General features: G+C 39.3%; 1 protein-coding gene across 1 annotated transcript in view; it reads left to right on the plus strand.

Moving 5' to 3' along the window:
• Positions 1 to 15,466, plus strand: part of UBR1 (ubiquitin protein ligase E3 component n-recognin 1) — a 124,052-nt gene that overhangs the window by 62,404 nt on the left and 46,182 nt on the right. The window contains exons 19-25 of the mRNA XM_004578138.3: positions 686 to 787; positions 4,075 to 4,138; positions 7,242 to 7,366; positions 10,898 to 10,950; positions 12,774 to 12,876; positions 14,138 to 14,186; positions 15,237 to 15,391. Of these exons, the coding sequence (XP_004578195.2) occupies positions 686 to 787; positions 4,075 to 4,138; positions 7,242 to 7,366; positions 10,898 to 10,950; positions 12,774 to 12,876; positions 14,138 to 14,186; positions 15,237 to 15,391 (651 nt within the window). The remainder of the gene's footprint in view (positions 1 to 685; positions 788 to 4,074; positions 4,139 to 7,241; positions 7,367 to 10,897; positions 10,951 to 12,773; positions 12,877 to 14,137; positions 14,187 to 15,236; positions 15,392 to 15,466) is intronic.

Genomic DNA, 15,466 nt, shown 5'->3' on the forward strand with positions numbered 1-15,466 from the left:
GCCTTCCCAGGCCACAAGCAGAGATCTGGATGGGAAGTGGACCTGCCGGGATTAGAACCAGTGCCATATGGGATCCCGGGGCATTCAAGGCGAGGACTTTAGCCGCTAGGCCACGCCGCCAGGCCCAAAATACTCTTTTTTTTTTCTTAAAGATTTATTTATTTTTATTGGAAAGACAGATATACAAGGAGGAGGAGAGACAGAGAGAGGAAGATCTTCCGTCCAATGGTTCACTCCCCAAGTGACTGCAACGGCTGGAGCTGAGGCAATCCAAAGCCAGGAGCCTGGAGCTCTTTTGGGTCTCCTATTCAGGTGCAGGGTCCCAAGGCTTTGGGCCATCCTCTACTGCTTTCCCAGGCCACAAGCAGGGAGCTGGATGGGAAGCTGTGCTGCCGGGATTAGAACTGGTGCCCATATGGGATCCCGGCGCATGCCAAGGCGAGGACTTTAACCACTACGCTATTGCACTGGGCCCTAAAATAATATTTGTAATAAGAGAGTATATTGTGTTGTTTTTAATTTTTATATGAAATTTTCTTATCATTAAACTGAAAATATGAGATACAGAACTACTACATTATCTTCTGAAAATTTATTACTAATATTCTTGCAGTATTAACAGAGACAAAATGTCTCTTCATTTAGTACATAGAAAAAGTGATGCAGCATTTTTTTTTTTAAACAGATTGGTGCCTCTTTAATGGATCCCAACAGATTCTTGCTATTGTTACTTCAGAGGTATGAACTTGCAGAGGTTTTTAAGAAGACCGTATCCACAAAAGATCAGGTAAGCAACAGAAATTTATAGAAATGTTAAAGTTTGTTTAGTAAACTTCTAAAAAGCACACAAATGTTGTGGGCATTGTGGCATACCCAGTTAAGCCACTGCCAGGGGCTCCCCACTTCTTCAACCAGACTGTCTTTTCAAGTCCTGGCTGCTCTGCTTCCAATGCAGACTCCTGTTAACGTGTCCTGCGGTGCAGCTGTTGGCTGTCGAGGTTCTAGGCTCCTGGCTTTGGCCTGGTGCAGCCCCAGCAGCCCCAACTGTGGTAGGAATTTCTTTCTGTCTCTTTCTTCCTCTCTCTCTACACTTGTAATAGATGAAAAAATAAATTTCTCAAACTTCATATATACTGTATCATGGATATTTTAAATATGTACACACATTTTTTATACTAGAAAATTATGTAAGTTAAGAGAGAAAAAGAAAAAATAATATAAATACTCTTTAAAAATAATCACATTTCCAAGTTGCTGTCTTGTTTTTAAGCAGGTAATTTTTTAAGGTTTATTTTTATTAGAAAGATTTACAGAGACAAGGAGAGACAAGAAAGCAGATTCCATCCGATGGTTCACTACCAAAATGACTGCAGCAGCTGGAGGTGAGCCCATCCAAAGCCAGAAATGAAGAGCTTCTTCCGTGTCTCCCACATGTGTGCAAGGTCCCAGGCTTTTGAACCATCCTCCACTGCTTTCCCAGGCCACAAGCAGGGAGCTGGATGGGAAGTGGAACAACTGGCGTACAAACTGGTGCCCGTGTGGGATCCGGAGACTTTCAAGGGAGAGGATTAACTAATTGAGTCATCATGCCGGGCTTGTTGTGTATTATTCTGTGTGTACTATTTTGTAATCTGCTTTTTGTACAGAATTCAGATTCACAGATTACAGATTCACAGAATATTGTCATAGGTTTCTTTTAGTCATTAAGTAAGTATATTTTTTGCTTCTTTTTTTTTCTAAAAATACAGAAGTATTATTATTGATTATTTGAAAGACAGAGTTACAAAGAGAGGAAACAGAGGACGAGATCTTCCATCTATTGGTTCACTCCCCAAATGACTGCAGTGGCCAAAGCTGAGTCTGACCAAAGCCAGGAACCCAGGGCTTCTTCCAGATCTCCCGCATGGATGCAGGGGCTCAAGCTTTTGATCCGTCTTCTGCTTTCCCAGGAACACTGGCAGGGAATTTGACAGGAAATGGACCAGTTGGGACTGCCACAATGCTGACCCCAGCATCATTATTTTTACTGACTGTGATATTGTATTGTATGACTACATTATGTGCTAGTCTTCTATTGCTGAAGATTTTTCCTAGTTTGGTCATGTATGATTATCTGTACCTTCTGATTTTTTTTAAGGTGTATTGTTAGATTCATTGGGTAAAACAGCATGTTCTCATTTATGGCTGTCAATACATATAGTCTAATTGTTTTCAGGAAAGTTATTTCTGTTCAGCCTGTCTTTATGCTGTGTGTCCATCTGTAAAGGCATGGTATTATTAATCTTTTGATCTAACCAAAATGATATGTTAGCAGCTTATTATTAGTGAAGTTAATCATGTTTTCATTATCAGGGCAATTTTTTTTTTTGCCCTGTTGTCATTAAATTATGTGTTTATGTCCCTTGCTTTTTTTTCTGGTTTTGGAAAAACGTCATTTTTTTTTTAAGGTTTATTTATTTGTATTGGAAATTCAGATACAAAGAGAGGAAGATCTTCCATCTGATGATTCACTCCCCAAGTGGCTGCAACAGCCGGTGCTGCGCCGATCCGAAGCCAGGAGCCAGGAACCTCCTCCAGGTCTCCCATGCAGGTGCAGGGTCCCAAGGCTTAGGTCTGTCCTCGACTGCTTTCCCTGGCCACGGCAGGGAGCTGGATGGGAGGTGGGGCTGCCGAGATTAGAACCAGTACCCATATGGGATCCCAGCATGTTCAAGGTGCGGACTTTAGGTGCTAGGCCACTGCACCGGGCCTGGAAAAACTTCATCTTTAGGAAGGATATTAACTCTCTACTTAACTGCATTTGTTAATTTTTTTACAACTTGTAATTTGTTTCATGATAATGGTTTTATTTGTTTTGAAGATTTTATTTATTTATTTGAAAGGCACAGTGACAGAGAGATGAATAAATCGAGAGAAGGAAATCTTCTTTCTGCTGAATCATTTCCCAAATGGCCAAAACCACTGGAGCTGGGCCAAGGTGAAGCTAGGAGTCTGAACCTCCATCCAGCTCTCTCACATGGATGCCAGGAACCTAGTGCTTTCCTAGGTGTTTCAGCAGAGAGCTAAATTGGAAGTACAGCAACCAGGACTGGAACTGGTGCTCTAATGTGGAAGACTAGGGTTGCAGGCAGTGGCTATATCCTGCTGGACCAAAAAAGCTGCCCCTGTTTTAATATCTGAAATACCAGCCTAGGGTCCGGTGCTGTGGCCTAGCTAAAATCCTCACCTTGAACATGCTGGGATCCCATATGGGTGCCGGTTCTAATCCCGGCAGCCCTGCGTCCCATCCAGCTCCCTGCTTGTGGCCTGGGAAAGCAGTCGAGGACAGCCCAAAGCCTTGGGACCCTGCACCTACGTGGGAGACCCAGAAGAGCTCCAGGCTCCTGGCTTCGGATCGGCGCAGCACCGGCTGTTGCAGTCACTTGGGGAGTGAATCATCGGATGGAAGATCCTCCTCTCTGTCTTTCCTACTCGCTATATATCTGACTTTGCAATAAAAATAAATAAATATTTAAGAAAAGAAAATACCAGCCTTTAAAGTAGGTTTTTAATATGTGAAGTCACATTACCATTTCAAACTAGAAGTTATTGAGTAAAGACCAAAAATCAAAATGAAATAGAAGCTAAATTTTAATTTTAATCCTTAGTAAAATTAGTGAAATTGAATATCTGATATGATAAAGTACTTAAATAAGATATGTATTAGGGGTCAGTACTGTATTTGATTATCTGAAGTTAGTTTCTCACTAACTCAGGTAAGAAGGAAGCCAGCAGTAGAGGAAGAGTTAAGAATTAGAATTAGTTTGTTGGCTTAAGACAAGTGTGTGGAGAAGGGTGAACACAAATACAATGACAGTATGTGGCTGTGTACTGCTGAGTTCTTACAGTGTGTTAGGTATTGTAAATTTTGTTGGGTTTGATGTCAAAAAAGGAAACTATTTACCATATAACTATCCATTGCTGTTATGAAAGAAAGTCCTGGACTGGATGGACCATGAGTATGATCCAGAAATGCATGGTTTATGAAAGCTTTTAGTTCTTATGTAACTAATTTATTCTTTTTCAATTCTATAGGATTTGATTAAACAATATAATACGTTAATAGAAGAAATGCTTCAGGTCCTCATCTATGTTGTAGGTAAGATTAAAGCAAAGAAAATGTTTTGAAACAGTACGTGGGTTACTCTGTAGAGAGAACCTTGTTTTGTTCCTATTTCACATACAGCATAGAATACTAGTTAAAGATTAATGTGATAGATAAAATTAAAACTTAGCCAGATCTTACGTCTTTATTTTTTATTACTTGATTTGTAACTGTTGGACTTACTTGGAGATCTGGTATTTAATTATCTCAGACAGAAATATATATTTTAAGAGATTTTATATAATGCTAAAAATTTTATGTATGTTTGAAGTTTAAACATAACAGTTCTAAGGAAAATGTATCTCCAGTGTATCATTGTTAAATTACTTGTCCATTCTTAGCTTAATGGTTACTTAGAAAAAGGAAAATGGAATGTCCGTTGCCAAAACGATTTTTCCTAAGTTATTTATGACATTGGCCTTTAGACGTATGTTTTATAATTCTGAAGAAATTAAGTGTTTATTGAAGAAACAGATTCTAACGTATTATGTCCCAATGTACACCATATGATAACATCTAATGATTTTATCTGCTGGGCATAATCTTTTGGCCATCATATGTTCTCAGCTTCTCATTCTTGTTTTTGTTATTTACTTTACTGAACCAGACATTTGTTTTAATTCCTAGTAAGGATTTTACCCATTATCTAAATCTGTAAAGATTTATTTATTTTACCTTATGTTCATTAGAGACATTTTTTATTTACTACCTGCTAATTTAGCAGAAAGTATAGCAAGTCTTTATTGCTGTGTGAAACGAATTTTCCAGGCTGCTAGTTCTTTCTGTCAGAATGTTCTAGTAGGAAACTGAAGGGGTAAAGTTGGATATTTTTTAAAATATAGGGAGATTTTTAATGCTGATTGTATGCTTTATTAAAATAAAAAAAAATAGAGAACTTTTATGTTTGTCCTTAGGAAACTATATGAAGAGTTTCCAATTTGTACTTTAATTTTACTGTTTTTACCTTTTTTTTTATTTTATTGGAAAGTCAGATATACAGAAAAGAGAAGAGACAGAGAGGAAAATCTCCCTTCCAGTGATTCACTCCCCAAGCAGCCACAATGGCTGGAATTGAGCCAATCCAAAGCCAGGATCCTGGAGCCTCTTCCCGGTCTCCCACATGGGTCTAGGGTCCCAAGGATTGGGTTGTCCTCAACTGCTTTCCCAGGCCACAAGCAGGGAGCTGGATGGGAAGTGGCACTGCTGGAATTAGAATTGGCACCCATGTGGGATCCCAGTGCGTTCAAGGCGAGGACTTTAGCTGCATTTTTGGGTTTCTTCCATATGATTTGATTTTTTCTTTTTAGCTAACATTTGGTATATTTCAGTGTTGTAAGTTCAGAAAATTTGTCTAAAACAATTTTAATATATGATTTTTTTAAAAAAAATTATTTTTATTGGAAAATCAGATTTATAGAGAGAAGGAGAGAAGAAAGAAAAGTTTTTCATCCACTTGTTCATTCACTAAGTGGCTGAAATGGCTGGAGCTGAGCCAATCTGAAGCCAAGAGCCAGGAGCTTCTTTTGGGTCTTCCATGTGGTTGCAGGGTCCAAAGGCCTTGGGCTGTCCTCTACTGCCTTCCCAGGCCAGAACAGGAAGCTGGATGTGAAGTAGAGCAGACGGGATAGAAACTAATGCGTATGTGGAATCCCAGTGCAAGCAGGGTGAGGACTTTAGGTAGTAAGGTATTGCGCTCGGCCCTAATATCTAATTTTATAATGGTAAAGACATTAAGTAGAAAAAAATTTAGATTTAGTCTTGGCCATGTTGTCACTATCAAGAACGTATGCCACTTAAATTGTTTGAGCTTTAGATTCCTGATTTATAAAATGTAAGTGTAATCTACATAGTCCCTAAGGTCCTTCCAGTACTGAAATTCTAGTAAATATGGTTTCTGACCCAAGAAAAAGCTATTGCAAAATACTGTACAAATGTAAACATGAGTCTTGGAAACAAAGTCATTTAACTACATGGTTATTTGACAGATTAGTACTATTAGTGAAGTCTCTTAGGCAAGGAGTTTCTTTGCTTGTAACATTCTTGTAAATATCATAGGTGTTTGTACAAATGTTGTAGAATTGAGTCGACATAAAGCCAGGTGTTGTATTCCTTATCGAGGCACTGAGAATTAGGTGATGTCACCACTGCAGTTCCCTAAATAATTTGTTTCCTAACTTCATTTGACAGTTTATTATGTTTTTGTTTTTGTTTTTGTTTTTAAGATTTATTCATTTTATTACAGTCAGATATACAGAGGAGGAGAGACAGAGAGGAAGATCTTCCATCCGATGATTCACTCCCCAAGTGAGCCACAACGGGCCGATGCGCGCCGATCCGAAGCCGGGAACCCGGAACCTCCTCCGGGTCTCCCACGCGGGTGCAGTGTCCCAATGCATTGGGCTGTCCTCAACTGCTTTCCCAGGCCACAAGCAGGGAGCTGGATGGGAAGTGGCACTGCCGGGACTAGAACCGGCGCCCATATGGGATCCCGGGGCTTTCAAGGCGAGGACTTTAGCCGCTAGGCCACGCCACCGGGCCCTATTATGTTTTTTTTAAAGAAAATGAAAACTTGACCATATAGGCAATTTGTCAGCTCCAGTCCATCCCGATACACATTACTGTTTTGTTATTTAACCCATAAAGACATTTTTTCAGTAATTTGTTTTTTAGTTTTCATTTTGTTTGTTAGAAAACAAGTAGAGACATAATTAAAAAAGATGTTGAAAGAAAAGTTATTAAGTGATGGCCATTGCTCATTCGACTGCCATCTGCATCGTTTCTGGATCAGGAACACATGCTAATTTAGTTGAGAGGCCTTGTTTATGTCAGAGTATGTGTTTGTATATGTGTATGTATATGTATATGTGTATGTATATGTATATGCGTTTATAAGTAAGACATGGATTCTTTCAGCATTCAGCATTCTCCTTTTATCAACAGATAAGTTCTTGTTCAGATTTAGGAACATGTCTAAATACTTTTCAGTCTCCTCTCACAGACTTAATTTACTGCACTGTTCTGTATATGTATATTCCTGGTGGGAAGATAAACAATTAAATAGAAAACAATTTCTTTTTCTTTTCATTGTTCGTATTAGGTGAGCGTTACGTGCCTGGGGTTGGAAATGTCACTAAAGAAGAAGTCACAATGAGAGAAATTATTCACTTGCTTTGCATTGAACCCATGCCGCACAGTGCCATTGCCAAAAATTTACCAGAGAATGTAAGTCCTGTGCTATTTTTTCTTTATTCCTGAGATGGCATGGTTTTTTCTTTAACTGGAAGATACTTCAGATTTCTGACAGAGTTTGTCTAACTGAAATCCCTGTGTTGCTACCCTGTAGATGCAATGCAATTACCATTCATCCTGTAGTCATATAAGATTTATTTCTGGGTGAAACTTCTTTACTTTTTGTGTTCTTAAACTAAAATTTCTCCATAGAGGAAGCAGACTGCTGCATAAAATAATGAGATTGTACATATAGTGCATTAATCTGGGTCTTTTGAGAAGCAGATCTCATGGTTAAAGCATTAAAATTTTATTAGAGAAAATGAGACAATAGGGAAACTTATGGTAATCATCAAAGTACTGTTGAAGTTCAAGTCCTGGTGAAACAGGCAAGATTAAATGAAAGTATTTCAGACTGTTGAACATTGGTGGGTTCCTATGTCATGCTGCGTGAGCCTGTATTTATCTGGGTGTAGCCCTTAAGAAGATTGGCCTTGGGCCCAGCGTATTGGGTCAGTTGACTAATCTTCCACCTCCAAACACTGGGATTCCATGTGAATGCTGGTTTGTGTCCTGGCTGCTCTGCTTCCCTTGTAGCTCCTTGTTTGTGGCCTGAGAAAGCAATAGAGGATAGCCCAAAGCTTTGGAACCCAACACCTATGTGGAAGACCCGAGAGAACTCCTGGGTCCTGGTTTTGAATGGGTTCAGCTCCAGCCAGCCCACCCATTTGGGAAGTGAACCAGCAGATGGATACTGCTTCTTCTCCCTCCCCACTGTAAACCTAATCTTCCTTTCAAAAATAATACAATTTTTTTTCAAATATTTAACTTTTTTTAAAGATTTATTTATTTTTATTGAGAACTCAGATATACAGAGAGAAGGAGAGACAGAGAGGAAGATCCTCTGTCCGATGATTCACTCCCCATGTGGCCGCAACGGCTGGAGCTGAGCCAATCCGAAGCCAGGAGCCTCCTCTGGGTCTCCCAAATAGGTGCAGGGTCCCAGGGATTTGGGCTGTCCTCGACTGCCCTCTCAGACCACAAGCAGGGAGCTGGATGGGAAGCAGGGCTGCTGGGATTAGAACCGGCGCCCATATGGGATCCCGGGAGTGCAAGGCGAGGACTTTAACCACTGCACTACTATGCCTGGCCCAAAAATAATAAATCTTAAAAAAAAGAAAATATTGGCCTCATTTTCACCAGAGCACAGCAGCTAATGGCACATGGTAATTTACTTTCCCAATGAGAAACTACAAGGTGGATTTTTTTTTTAGAGAGAGATTTATTTATTTTTATTGCAAAATCAGATATACGGAGAGGAGTAGAGACAGAGAAGATCTTCCATCCGCTGATTCACTCCCGAAGTGGCTGCAACAGCCAAAGCTGAAGAGCTCTTTGGTCTGAAGCCAGGAGCCGGGAACTTCCTCTGGGTCTCCCACGCGGGTGCAGGGTCCCAAGGTTTTGGGCCATCCTCTACTACTTCCCCAGGCCACAAGCAGGGAGCTGGATGGGAAGTGGGGCCAATGGGACATAACTGGGCCCCCATATGGGATCCTGGTACATACAAGGTACCATGCCTGGCCTAAAGTTGATTCTGATAGCTAGCACATATAGTATTTGTTTTTATATATAAATACTGAAGTGTAAGTCCTAAAGGTTTGCCTCTTGTTTTATTTGAAAGACAGAGTTACAAGGAGAGATAGAGATATATCTGCCCTTTGCTGTTCCCTTATCAAATGACCACAGTGGGCAGAGTTGGTCCCTATTAAACCATGAGTATCAAAATTCTTCTGATCTCTGATGTGGGTAGCAGGGGCCCAAGCACTCTACTCATTTTCCAGGTCCATTATTGGGGAGCTGCATTGGAAATACAGCAACTGAAATTCAAACTGGTGTTCATCTAGGATGCTATCATTGCAGCAATAGCTTAGCCCACTGTGCTACAATGCCTGCCCAGTCCTAACAATTTTTGCATCTCATATTTTAAATTTGAAATTTGGGTATGAATTATAAAGTGATATTTTGCAGGGAAACAATTATGCTACTATTGTTAAGGCTTTTCAGAAAGCTGATATAGATATATGCTGTAACTTCTGGTCACATCTGTCTATTCCTAGATTATTTTTATTTTTTTCCAGTTTTATTGTTAATAATTCTCAATTTGTAGTCATTTGGCATATCACCTTTGTAATTTTTGCATATCCATCTCACACATTATAAATAAGGCCTCTCAACTAAATTAGGTTTTCATTGCCAATTACATATTTCCCAGCATAGCTATGGAGTAATAATCTGGATTTTTTTCATAATGCATATAAAAGCAAACTAATTGTTAAAAACTTTTAAAAAGTGTGACTTTGAGATATCTAAAACAGTTTCACATATGACTAATGATATGTATATCATACTTTGCAAAAAAAAACCCACAAAAAAAGTATTAGAGTATACTCAAACTTTTGTTTCTTACCTTGTATCTGCTATTTTCAAAAGGAGGTTAAATTTCCTAATTTTTGCAAGACTATTATATCTATCAGCTTACTCCAACTTTCATCCTGTTGTCAACTTTGCTTCATGGCTTTGTATTTCAAGGGATGTATAGTCACTGTGTAATAAAGAGTATCGTATCCAGATGTGAGGATGCAGAACACTGTGTATCTCAACTTCCAAATCAAAGAGGGACTCCCAGCATAACTGTTAGATGTATCTGGACAGTGGACTCTGCTACTGTCTATACCTACAATGTCATAATATACTTAAATGCAGAATGCTGGACTTATGAATGTTCATAAAGGACTGTGCATTATGATGAAAGAGGAGAAATCAATGGGGGTGAAGGGACTTGGGAGGGGAACTCACAGAGCCTATGGAACTGTATCATAAAATAATTTTTAAAAAAGATAATTGATGACATAAATAACAAATTTATAACAATGCATTGTGGGGTTGGGGGGGTACTCAGCATGATAGCCAAAAAAAGAATCTAGGCTTACTGTAGTAGCTTGACTAGGTTCTTATCCTAATTAAATTACCTCATAAAAAATGTTACTCGGTCTTCAAGGAAAAATTCAAGTCAATCAGAAAGAAAAATACATGAGAATAACTATGGATCTGTTTTGCCATAGATTACTATTTGAATCCTGTTTTTAGTTATGTGAGTTTTAAGGGTTAACGCAGAATGTGCATGTCCTTAAAGTGCATGGTGAGCATACTGCATGAATACTTTGCTTTAAAAAACTGTTTGTAATGCTCTAGAAGGTGTTGCGTAGGGGAGGGTTATAGACAAACATGAAAGCAAATTCAGATTATGTTTCCTTCCTAGGCAGTTTTACTTTGGTCTTTTCTCTTAAGAAATTGGTCCCTCAAAATATACCTAATTTGATTTACACATGATTTAATACTAGAATGTTTTTTGTTGTTGTTGTTATTGTACAAAAAATTTCAGAGATGAAGTTGAAACTGTATTTTAGTTTGCTTTAAGAGAAAGTTATTATGAAGGCAAAAATAACAAAAATATTGTTTCAACAGGAAAACAATGAAACAGGCTTAGAGAATGTCATAAACAAAGTTGCCACCTTTAAGTAAGTGCCTGCTACTTCTGCTTATTCTAAAGTAGGTGATTGTTGTCTTATACTTGGGTAATTTGTGGAAGCTCTGAATTTCTTGCCAGAATATCCAAGAATAGGAAAAGAGTACAGATTAGAGTATGGGTGAAGGGACACATAGTAGGCCCTTCGCGCACATTAGTTGAATATATGAATTTTTCAGATAAGGAAATGAGAAATATCCATTTGTGATAGTAGATGATTTACACAATAAGTAACTCTTTCCACCATGAGTTCAGAGCCATGACTTCCTGTATTCTGTAGCATTCACTGCATGTGCCAACTTTAGATGTGTGAGTCTGTAAGGTAATTATTTTATAATCCTTTCTTTAAGACATAGATTGCAATGCGATTTTAATTGGATTTAGCTTTCAAAATTTGAAAAGTTAATACAGTGATAAATTTCTATTTCTAATAGTACTTTATTAATAGATAAATCATTAGTTGAACAAAGTGTGTAGCTTACATTCTAACAATGTTGAGTGCAATATTTGACAAATTGAATCAATCAAAATATATTTTTTAAAGATTTATTTATTTATTTATTTATTTTTGGAAAAGCAGATTTACAGAGAGAAGGAGAAATAGAGCAGGTTGTCCATCTGCTGGTTCACTGCCCACGTGGACGTAATGCCTAGAGCTGAGCTGATCTGAAGCTGGGAGCCCAGCAATCTTCTGGGTTTCCCACATTGGGTACAAGTCTAGGACTTAGGCCATCCTCCATTGCTTTCCCAGGCCATCAGTGGGGAGCTGGATCAGAAGTGGAGCAGCCAGGATATGAATTGGTGCCCATATGGGATGCTGGGACCACAGGGTGGAAAATCAGCATGTTGAGCTATGGTATCAGCCCCCAAAATCTTTTGAATGTTTAGAACAAATATGGTGTACTCTTGATGCTTTTCTTTTTTTTTTTTTTATGATTTGATTATTTATCTGAAAGGCAGAGTTAACAGAGAGAGAGATGTTCCATCCACTGGTTTACTCCCCAGGTGGTCAAAAATATGTAGCTGATCCAGTTCAAAGCCAAGAACCAGGAACTTCTGGAGCTCCCACACAGATGCAGGGGCCCACATGAGAAGCTAGCACTGCTGATGGGGGTTTTATGCACTATACCACCATAGCAACCTCGATCATTTTAGTAGGCTAAGCTTCCACCTGCTGTGCTGGCATCCCATATGGGCCCTGATTTGAGTCCCAGTCTCTCACTTCAATCCAGTTCCCTGCTAATGCACCTCAAAAAACCATAGAAGCTGACCCAACTCTGGGCCTTTGCACCCAACATGGAATACCCTGCGGAAAGTGTGTGCTCCCAGCTTTGGACCGGCCTTCTCTGGCCTTTGTGGCCATTTGGAGAGTGAACTAGTGGATGGAAGATTCTCTCTGCCTGTCCTTCTCTCTCTGTAAATCTGCATTTCAAATAAAAATGAATGAATGTCTTAAATAAGAAAATACATTTTTCATTCACAACTTGCTGAGGATGCGCTCTCTTACTGCCTTTTTAGACTAGACCTTGTACAATGTAGTGTGCTGTAAAAGAAGTCTTAGGATTTAAGTAGGGCATGGTATTAGATCTAAGTTTCATAAAATGAACCTCCTCAGATTTGTTGTTTTTCATAATTATGAAATGTAGCTTAATGTTATCAGAACTTTGTGTTTGCAGTGCAGGTTTTCAGTTTTACTATTTTAATGAAATTTATCATTTTAATTTAAGAAAAGCTTAGAGTTTTAAGTTTATGTTTTGTTTTTATTCTGTATTTCAAAAACACTGCTGCTCATTTGTGTCTTTTCCCCCTGCTTAGGAAACCAGGTGTATCAGGCCATGGAGTTTATGAACTGAAAGATGAATCATTAAAAGACTTCAACATGTATTTTTATCATTACTCCAAAACACAACATAGCAAGGTAGGAAAAAGTATCTTCTTCAATAAGTAGTGTTAAAATGCTTTATCCTAACTTGTGTCATAGAAAAGTTCTTTATTCTTGTCTATTTTCACGCTGGTTCTTACCAAGGGGAGGGGGACAGTATCATACTCAAGAAGTAGAATCAATGATGTTTTATATAGGCAAAAATCAGATGTTCCTAATAACATCAAAATGTCCCTTTTAGCCACGTTTGGAGAAAGAGGTTACAATCATCCAACTTTAACTTACTAATCAAATGTATCGTTTGCTTGTCATGTTTCTGTAGGTTCTTTATTTTAGGATGAATCTTTTTTTTTAAAGACTTATTTATTTTTATTGGAAAGTCAGATATACAGAGAGGAGGAGAGACAGAGAGGAAGATCTTCTGTCAAATGATTCACTCCACAAGTGGCCACAACGGCCGGTGCTGTGCTGATCCGAAGCCAGGAGCCAGGAACTTCTTCCCTGGGTCTCCCATGCGGGCACAGGTTCCCAAAGCCTCAGGCCGTCCTCGACTGCTTTCCCAGGCCACAAGCAGAGAGCTTGATGGGAAGCAGGGCTGCTGGGATTAGAACCAGCGCCCATATGGGATGCTGGTGCATTCAAGGCAAGGACTTTAGTTGCTTGGCTTTCACGCTGGACCCTAGGATAAATCATTAATTTTTTGGTTTGTTTCATAACTTAGACATGTTTATAGAGCCCCTGCTAGTTGTCTTTTAGAATATCCTACATACTGCATCTGATAGTATTCTTATGATGTATTCTGAAGGTCAGATATTTTCAGTCAGAAATACATAGGTGATGTCTGTCCCATGGAAGGTGATGTAAAGTTTGATCAGTTAGTAAAGATGATACCTGGTTTTGCTAAAATGAGTAATTAAAAACCCTTAGCACATAATAGGTGGTTGGTAAATTTAAAAAAATAGTAATTATTTGAGAAGCATAGAACTAGAGAGCAAGACTTGATAGCCCCCATTTGCTGGTTCAATTCTCTCAATGCCCGTGATGGCTGAGTCTGAGGACCAAAGCCAAGAGCCTGAAACAGTCCAGGTCTCCCACATAGATGGAAGGAATCCAGTTGTTTGAGTCATCAGCACTGCTTCTCAAGAGCTTTTCCTAAGGTGACAATGATGTTTCTAGAACAGGGTTGCATTTTGAATATATACTACAGTATATAAAACCTTTATAGATGGCTGATTCTTTTCTAACTTCATTTGTTTCTAGATTTCTGAATAGTCTATTTAATGCTTTTTTTTAATAGGCCGAACATATGCAGAAGAAAAGGAGAAAACAAGAAAACAAAGATGAAGGTAAAATGTGAGATTCTGAATTGACTCATTTTGACTTTTTTTTTTTTTGAAAGGCAGAGTTACAGAGAGGAGAGGCACACAGAGAGGTCTTCCATCCCCTGTTTCACCCCGCAAATGACTGAAATGGCAAGAGCTGAGCCTATCCAAAGCTGGAAGCCAAGAGCTTCTTCCTGGGTTTCCCATGTGTATAGGGCCCAAAGCCCTGGGACAGCTGCTTCTGCTTTCCCAAACAATAACAGGGAATTGGATCAGAGGTACAGCAGCCAGGACTGGAACTGGTACCATATGGAATGCCAGTGCCACAGGCAGAGGCTCAGCTTACTATGACAAGACACCAGCCTCTCATTTTGACTATTGTATCTGGTTTTGTGTCAGAACAGCATATATTGGTTTGTTTTTGTTGGATTTTTTTGGAGTAGAGAGCTAAAACGAAATGCACAAAGCCATTTGCTGCTTCACATGTTATTATTTTTTTTAAAGATTTATTTTTATTACAAAGTCAGATATACAGAGGAGGAGAGACAGAGAGGAAGATCTTCTGTCCGATGATTCACTCCCCAAGTGAGCCGCAACGGGCCGATGCGCACCCATCCAATGCCGGGAACCAGGAACCTCCTCCAGGTCTCCCACACGGGTGCAGGGTCCCAATGCATTGGGCTGTCCTTGACTGCCTTCCCAGGCCACAAGCAGGGAGCTGGATGGGAAGTGGAGCTGCCAAGATTAGAACCGGCGCCCATATGGGATCCCGGGGCGCTGAAGGCCAGGACTTTAGCCGCTAGGCCACGCCGCCGGGCCCTGCTTCACATATTAAAATATGGCCTACATCAGTAGTGATAAGATTTTATAATTAATAGCAAATGGAGTTTGAGCAACTGACAGTAATTTATGTTTTCTTTAACTTTGGTATCTCAGTGCTAATAGGCATCAAAATATTCATATATTGCACATATAATGTAGTGTTTCTGAGATTTGCAATTTAGTATGTAGAATAACCTAAATAAAAATATACCTGCTAATTTTCTTCTCCCATCCATTCTACGCCCGCTATAGCATTGCCACCACCACCACCTCCTGAATTCTGCCCTGCTTTCAGCAAAGTAATTAACCTTCTCAACTGTGATATCATGATGTACATCCTCAGGACCATATTTGAGCGGGCAGTAGATCCAGATTCTAACTTGTGGACTGAAGGGATGCTCCAAATGGTATGTTTATGTGGAATATTTTCTCTACATTGATTCCTACAGTTCTTGGGGACCTAGAAAAGATCTTTGCTCTAA

Source organism: Ochotona princeps, chromosome 6 (assembly GCF_030435755.1).
Source record: "Ochotona princeps isolate mOchPri1 chromosome 6, mOchPri1.hap1, whole genome shotgun sequence".
NCBI classification, from domain to species: Eukaryota; Metazoa; Chordata; class Mammalia; order Lagomorpha; family Ochotonidae; genus Ochotona; species Ochotona princeps.